Source organism: Dioscorea cayenensis, chromosome 4 (assembly GCF_009730915.1).
Source record: "Dioscorea cayenensis subsp. rotundata cultivar TDr96_F1 chromosome 4, TDr96_F1_v2_PseudoChromosome.rev07_lg8_w22 25.fasta, whole genome shotgun sequence".
Taxonomy (NCBI): domain Eukaryota; kingdom Viridiplantae; phylum Streptophyta; class Magnoliopsida; order Dioscoreales; family Dioscoreaceae; genus Dioscorea; species Dioscorea cayenensis.
Window position 1 is genome coordinate 4347921 of NC_052474.1, and position 8269 is coordinate 4356189.

At 39.8% G+C, this 8269-nt stretch overlaps 1 protein-coding gene across 1 annotated transcript; it reads left to right on the top strand.

Annotated features, from left to right (window-relative positions):
- The first annotated feature begins 15 nt into the window (after window positions 1-15).
- On the top strand, window positions 16-4952 carry LOC120259532. Its single transcript, XM_039267153.1, has 9 exons — window positions 16-653; window positions 836-953; window positions 1143-1220; window positions 1961-2327; window positions 2466-2578; window positions 3125-3289; window positions 3388-3524; window positions 4292-4384; window positions 4473-4952. The coding sequence occupies exons 1-9, from the start codon at window positions 493-495 to the stop codon at window positions 4630-4632; spliced, it is 1392 nt and encodes a 463-aa protein (XP_039123087.1). The 5' UTR covers window positions 16-492; the 3' UTR covers window positions 4633-4952.
- The last annotated feature ends 3317 nt before the right edge of the window (window positions 4953-8269 follow it).

Sequence of the window (8269 nt, forward strand, 5' to 3'; positions counted from 1 at the left end):
AATGGCAACCTCCTCCAAAGGAAAGAAAGAAAGAAAGAAAGAAAGAACAGAACAGAACAGAGATTAAATTAAAAAAACAGGAAAAGAAGAAGAGAGAGGTAAGGGAAAGGGCAATCAATACCAGTAGGATGATGGATCTTTAGAGGAAACAAACAAAACATTGCTCCGTCATCCACCACTCCAAGATTCCAAGTGTCTTCTTCTATTTCTTCCCCCACTTTCACTTCTCATCCCATTCCCCAAATTGCCTTCCTTCATGGTGGTGAGGAGTCAGTGTGCCCACTCCTCCTCCTCCTCCTCCTCATTATACTCTTCTCTCACCATGCTGATGGACGCTGGCGCTCATGAACCCACCTCCATCATCGCCTCCATCTCCGTCTCCAAGCTCATTGAAGCGGTGGCGACTGCCGTGAGGTACTGCTCCAAGGATTCAGTCTCCTCGAGGACCAGTGCTGCTGCCCTAGTTCCTTCCTTCATTGGAGAACCAAGCGCATGATCTGCTGCTCTTCTTCTTCTTCTTCTTCTGCTCTCCTTCTCTCTCTCTCTCTCTCTCTGTCTCGTTTGATACCCTGTGTTCGCTTCGTTGTGATCTTCTGGTTGTTCAGCATGTCTTCCTTGATGGCTTCGACGGTGGCAGGGCGATCTCTTCTCAGGTACTTACGCTTGTTTTCTCTTAACTCTCTCTCTATCTCTCTGTCTCTCCGTGTGTGTCTTTCTTTCTCGCTCGCTGTTGGTCTATGATTGAGTGAAATTTCTTGAGAGATGGGAGGGATTAGAGCGATTAGAGCAAGGGGATGTGCTTCGGTGCTACCACACCGTTTGTTGTTACCATCAGGTATGATGGTGGGAAGAAGGCGTGGAGGGCCCGGGCGGAGAGATGGAGCCATCCCACGTCTAGGGCTGCCCACACTCTGTGCAGTCTCGCGACGGTGCCGAAGGATCCCAAACTCGAGGTCTGTTCCCTTGCACATCACCCTTCGCTGACCATCGTCAGCTGCTGGTTGGATATGCGCTGCTGCTGAACGATTCTTCATCTCCTTTCCCCATGTCTTTTTTTCTCTCCTGGTGGTATTTGTTCTTTGTTTTTCTCGGTTTGATGGAGTTTTTCTTGTGTTTTTTCTGCCTTTTCTTTGAGGATGTAGATTCAGAAGGCTGCGAGGCAAAGGTTTGTTCGGGAGATTTCCTTTAAGTCCAAGGACAAAGATGTGTCGCTGGCCAAGGTTTGTATAAACACCATTTCTCAGTCTGCACATTCTGCTTCAATACAATGCAATGACAACATATGACACTGGACCTTCTGCTGTGTGGCATCACGTATTGGTCACTACTCCTTATTGTGATAAATCCTGAATTGATTGACTTTAGGGTGATTAGCCTTCACAATACTGCTTTGTGGTAAGAGTATTTTCTAGGGAAATTCTTGTGGTTGTGCACCATGGGGGAATTTGTTACGTCTTTCAATTTGTTAATTGTAAGTTTTGTGTCAGGTTTCCTTTTGTCACTAGCTTATGAAATCTGAATTCTGCTTTGTTTGGTTGATAATGTCAAGTGATCATCGTTTCCGTTGGTTCTTTCTATATATGGTTTTTTTTTTTTTATAACATTTCTAATGGTTGGGCAGCATGTTGTCTATCATTTAAAGTAGCTGCACTGTTCACCTGGTCCTTTTGCTTATCTAATTGTTCATCAAAGTGTGTTGATTTGGATAGATTGGCACCTAGCTTGCAAACGTTTGACAATATGCTTTATTGGATTGAATACCAACCAATAAATGTACAAATGAAAAAATATCGCTGGTTATGTTTGGTTGTATCTTATTTTGTTTCTATCTGAGCTTGTTCCAACAGTGTTTTTGTTGTTTTTATTTTTGTTCTTGTTTTTGTTTTTATAAATGCTTGCGTCTTTTGAATGTGCTGATATTTTGCTCTTCCTTTTCTTTTTTTCCTGTAATGTGTTCCAGGCCCTGCTGTATGTTGCAGCTGAGGATGAAGCTTTTATTTCATATAGTCGGGATATGGATGCGCAGGCATTTGCAAGGGAAAGGGAGGATGCTCCCATTCCATTTAAGGCTCAATTAGAAGTTGATAGTGTGGAAGAATTCCCCTTAGCTGGAAAGACAATATCTGGGTGGTTGGATGAGTTAGAGATGATAGCGAAAGAAGTACAAGCAGAGTTGGTCTCAAGGGACATAGGCTGCCATTTGGTTGAAGTGTTGAAGGCTGTGAATGTTGTTCTTTTTGAATCAAGAGATTTCAAAAGATTCCATGCGCTTACTGAACCAAAGTTTTGTCACCTGCATACAGCCCTTAGCTCTGGTTGCGGCAGTGGTATACTTTAATCCATTCTTATTTTGATGAGTTGTAACTCATGGTGCTATACCTGTGAACTGCCTGTTATAGCTGTTCACTATCATGCTATTTTCTGCCCAGTTGCTCCAATTATAATTCATTCTTCCATATTGGCAGCTATCCTCCTTAGCATCATCTACATTGAAATATGTCAAAGGCTTGGTATTACTATTGTGGGTTCTTGTGTTGGTGAAGACTTCTTGATTTGGCCTGATTCAGGGAACCTGGAGGTAGGTCTACCTTTAGATGAACTATTTCTAATGAATATTGCTGCTCTCTTATGTTTATCCACAACAAAGCGGATCCAAACTTTCTGACGATGGTTCTTCTTTTAAATATGTAAAATTTTCTGGCAATCCTTATGACATGGTGCGTATTTGCTGTCTTTGTTCAGTAGTATCTGCAATATTTATGCCAGTTTGTGTCTATTAGTACCTGAACTGATTTCCTAGGAATGTGAATTTAATCTGAACTTGGATCCTTTGATCTGTGTGAATATTTTATGCCAATTCTTCATGTTGTGTTCATGACGATTGTTCTAGCTTCACATTTTGACTATTAATGCCATTGAATTTGTTACAACTTTATGGTTTATCATCTGGCTCACTATGTTATAAACAAAGTCTTCTCATTTCTAGTCATCGGGTAATTTTAAACTCCTAATCATATCACGCCATCATATCATTTCCTTCTGGTGGCAGCTTATTTCCTTGCTTAATCACTTAAGTTGCTTATTTGCCTAGTATAGAATGATTGATGACTCTTCTCATTTGCAGGAACTTTTCAAGGTTAGCTCAGGGCACAGCCTGTTTGCCATTATTAATGGTAAATGCGTAGAGAATCCTAGATCAAAGGCTTCAGATCTGGATGGGAGATCTCTTCTGCAACTTGATATTGCAACTAATAGAGATATTATTGGGATTGCGCTAGCTAATCTGATTGTAAGTTAAAGCATATAATGACTTAACTAGGCAAATGATTTTGTCTTCAAGTCTTATCCTGCTATATCTGAAACCTTATGTTTCCCCTTTAATAATAGAGGCTTCACTGGAAGAGGGCTTCGAGATCAACTCACGGATTAATGCTGACTTCTCCCTTGAGATCGATTCATGGCAGTGGTAAACCAAACACCGCAGAGAGTTCAATGGCTCCTTTGTTACGCCCTCGAGATCTGAGGTACCACCACCAACTTGGTCCTTATTACTATGATACTGCTAAAAATAGTGAAAAACATGCTTACCTTAGAAAATAAAGGATGTATTTTGAAAGATTGTAAAAGAATCATTAAAGGCATATGTCATGATATATCCTGTTGGGCATTGAATCATCAACCAAGCCCACATAAATGAGCACCCAAAAAGATGAACAATCATTTGTTGTTGTAGCCATTCTAAAGTTTCTACAATCCATGATGCCATGGATATTTCATTGCCCATATATCATAACATCAAATAGATGTCCATTAGCTTCCTTTTTCTAGCCATCTGATAAAATTGTGCATAGCATTCCCTAGCTTTCCATGTTTCCAGACATACTGTCTGTGATCTAAATTAAATGGTGTCATCTTGTTATGAATAAACAATGGTAAAAGTTGCTGATTTTTTAATTTGAAATCATCTTGTAAGATATTGACCTATTGTTTGCATATTTCATGGAAATTTGTTGATATAGTCAGATTAAAATTACAAACTCCACCCCGCATTGTTCACAAAACTTGGGGTCTTCTAAGGATATGAGAAGACGATCAAAATGTAGTGTTTTTATCTGGTCATCTTTGCCTTGGTTGTTTGCGTTCATAAGGCTAATTAGAGCACATTCATGATTCAACTCATGCTTCTTTCTTTAAAGAACATTAGAACATTAGACATAATTTACTGTCTTCCGGATCAATTTTTTTTCAAGTACATCGAGCAAAAAACACTAACCTTCTGTTTGATTTCTAGGTTGGCGATCATGGCATCAGAAAGGCTGCTGATTCTTCAGCCTCACAATTGGTCTCTGAGGAGGGATCTTGGCATGCTTTTATACTATAGCAAGTAAACTCTCCTTAGCCCCCTACTAGATCAGAAATTTTCTACCTCCAAGAGCTCATTTCTTGGAGAATCTTCTAATTCTCATTTGCAGGAGGTACGGAGAAGCTGTCCAGGAACTCAGCATTTGCATGGCTTTCGCTCCAGTTGAGGAAGCAGAAGTCCTTGAACCATTTGTGGAGAAGTTGCATCTGCTGCGGTTTGAACAATCTTGGAATTCTCAGGAGCAAACTGGCTCTCTAATGGTTCCTTGACGAGGCATTGCTTTTTATGAGTGATCCCACTGAAGTAACTGCAAGTGCTTTGGTTCCGGTACAACTGATGCTCGGAGTACCTCATTCAAGCAGAGATTTCTTTTATCCTTCCTTCAGCGTCCCTGAACCTTTTGTTGCCATTTTTGGTTAAATCCTTTCTATCTGAAATTTCTACTTTGTACACACTGCAAGACTTCTTAGGACCGCTAGGACTTGGCTCATTCTTAAATTGATGGGAAAAAGCATTTCTGCCATTTTGATGTACATTAGCATTTTGGCTGTCTGGATTTATCTTCTTATCAATCTAAGCTTTTTCAGTACCTGGCCAACCTACCATACAATAAGCAACTATTGAATGCCAATATTAAGCTGGTCATTAGTTTAAGAGCGGAAAACAGACATACAGAAAACCACAGATGGCGATTAACAGAAAATCTTCTTTATTATTATAATAATAGCAATGTTGCACTATTTAGGTGGTATGTCTGGCCTCAAGATTGTTCATCTTTGCCAGAACGATAAAGACAATTTCATTTCATTGTGGCATTACCTCATCGTTCTTGACAGTGCTTTGGGCGCTTATCTTGAAGGGAATTCACTGGCTCAGGCCATTCCGGAGGCCACACATACTGATCTTTTGTGTCGTATATAGAAATGCAGAGATGGGTGGGTATGATGACACTGTGGATAAATCAATCAATCGACCTGCCAATTCCACTAATCGACAGACCTAAAACGGTAAAAAGTAAAAACTGGATAGGTGGAGACAACACAATGAATAAAGCCTGCCAATTCCATTAAGAGCCAGACTTACCAATTCCAATGATTATTATATTTAATAGCAAGGAGATGGTGTATTTCATGGAGGGGTGTATCCTATCATGTGAAGAAGAGGAGAGTGGAATTGTAGCTTTCTGAATCAAGCAGTGCCAGGAAAGAACTCTTTGGTATTCCTGATCCAACTCAACTTCTAGGCTTTGAAAGAGGTGAGATTGGTCATACACTTCAATTATTATTATTATTATTATTATTATTATTATTATTATTATTATTATTATTATTATTATTTTAAGAAGGATCTCCCATCAATCCTTCCTTGCTGCAAGTAATCTCTTCCCAATGAAAATATCTCCAAATTCATAGCTCCACTGTTTAATTTCCTACCTAACTGATTCATTTGATGACAGTAGGTCACCACCACATTTCCATGATTTCCATCCCTAAAAAAGAACACATCAAAGATTCAAAACTATGACAAGCCAACCAAGCAGCAGCCTAAAACTTAAAAAAGACGTAGTATTTCTTTGGGTGGCTGAAGTCATCTCTGTATTAAATAATAAAGGAAGGATGATGATAAGAACAAAGCTGAAGAAGATTTATAAATTCAGCTTTAAGAAATTGATGCTGTATGCCAACACATTCCTAGCATTACTTTTGAATCCACATAAATTTTGAATCAGAAGCACAAGGTTAGACAACTGATAATCATCCCACCAACTTATTGTTGGAAAATCTAATTTGTCTTTGAAGCAGAAGCAAGAACGGGATGACAGAACAGGATGACTGAGGCGTGCAAACGCACTGTCCTCAAGAACAAATTCGCCCCTTTTTTGCAGTAAGACAGGAAATTACAGACAGCGTTGTTCTCTAGGATTCAACAGTCAAATTCTCTGGTTGCGCATTAGAACAGAGAATCAACGAGTGCTCAGATTAAAGTTGAAGGGAAAAGAGGAAGAGAAAAGAAAAAGCAATGATCAAATTCAAATTTTACAGATGGGTTAGGTTTTATAATCGACGGAGGCAGCAAGGCAGGGGGTCGCGGAAGACGAAGAGGCTCGAAAACGGCCGGTTCTTGAAGATCACAGCGAAAGACGAAGAGCGGGAACTGAAAAGCCGTTCATGGCGAAAAGGCTTGTTCGCACCATGCGCCTACGTGAGTTCAGATTTTTTAAACTAATTTTCGGATCCAAACCCTGGAATTTGCAACCCCCTGCGCCTGCGCGTATACTGTTGCTTTTCATTGACAATGTGGCCACACACACACACACATATATATATATATATACCCCTGTTATAATCCAATTTGATCATTTGAACCAATCACCAGTAAGTTAGCCACGGTTGATTTTCAAAGAAAAAGTATACCACCAACAAAATCCACTGAAGCGACCAATAAACTCTTCAGTCAAAACTCAGCCTTACACTACACTAGAAGATTAGGCCACCCTAAAATCACTACATTTGATTTCTAATAGAAAAAGAACATGAGGATCATGATGAATCTTAATCATCTCTTTACAATAAATAACTGAATTTCTTAATATGAGTGCCTTGACGGTTAATTATAAATCACTCAAGTTTGGCCAAATTTTATTTTGCTCACCCATATTTGATTTATTTCTAAATGCTCACTCAAGTTTTTAATCCTTTCACTGGCGGGTCATCCGACTGATTAATGTTTTAATCAGCTGAAGTGGAGGCTTGATTAACATTTTAATCACTCAAGTGGCTGAACACGTGGCATTATGTTGCCACATTATCAAGTCCCTGTCTAGCAACCAAAGTGAACAAGAACTAATAACAAAGCTACTTTATTCCTCTAATGAAGAACACCACATCATCCTCTACACCATCATCACATTCACCCTCACCTTCGTCTTGGTGCTGATGATAACATCAACCCCACCCTCTTCCTCCCATCGGCCCCCTTCCCCTCCCAATCATAGACCACCTTTTACTGTAATGAACTTCTTACTTAGCCGAGAAGTTCATCACCTTTTATGTGACCTCTATCATCATGGTTCTGAAGAGATCTACTTGAGAGAAAGCCTGAATAGTGTGACTTTGAATGTGATGGTGATGATGCTGATAGGGAAGAGGTATGGAGGGGATGATGAAGAAATGGTGAAGCTCAGGAGGGTGACTGAGGAGGTGTTCTTGTTGGCTGGCTCATCAGCCATGGAGGACTTCTTGCCCTTTCCAAGATTGGTATAGGGTTTGTGAGTGGGTTAAAGAGAAGGATGATGAGGTTGGAGAAGGAGATGGATGCGTTGTTTCAGAGTTTGGTGGATGAACTGCGCCGACGATGGAGTAACTGTGGGAGTGAGGAGGAGAAGAAGAAGCCGGTGATTGATGTGTTGTTGGAGAAAAAGAGGGCAATGATGTGGCAACATAATGTGACGTGTGCGCTGAGTAGGATCTCACGGCCTCCATGTCAGCTAATTAAAACATTAATCAGTCGGGTGACCCGCCAGTGAAAGGATTAAAAACTTGAGTGATCATTTAGAAACAAATCAAATATGGGTGAGCAAAATGAAATTTCGCCAAACTTGAGTGATTTATAAAGAAAATTAACCGTGCATTGACCCGCACTTTCAAGTGAATCGTGAGTGACAACTGGCGCTCCCTTTCATCTATTACAATGTCTGGAAGTCTTAATTAATATCCCTTTTTTTATTTTATAAGCGACGTTTCCGGATGTTCTATTTGTGGTTTAATTATAGATGGACCAAATTAAAATACTTGATTATAATTTTGAATTAATCAACGATCTTAGTTCGTTAAAATTAAACTTCCCCTTGGTTACTCTTTAAACAATTCATGTTTCTTTTTGTTATAAGTAGTAGGGCATAGCGCA

Excerpts from the sequence above, each read along its gene's own strand:
- LOC120259532 (XM_039267153.1), top strand. The coding sequence starts at position 493 with ATGATCTGCTGCTCTTCTTCTTCTTCTTCTTCTGCTCTCCTTCTCTCT. Across the intron at positions 954-1,142 it reads CGAAGGATCCCAAACTCGAG|ATTCAGAAGGCTGCGAGGCA; the intron begins GTCTGTTCCCTT and ends TTGAGGATGTAG. Across the intron at positions 3,525-4,291 it reads TTACGCCCTCGAGATCTGAG|GTTGGCGATCATGGCATCAG; the intron begins GTACCACCACCA and ends TTTGATTTCTAG.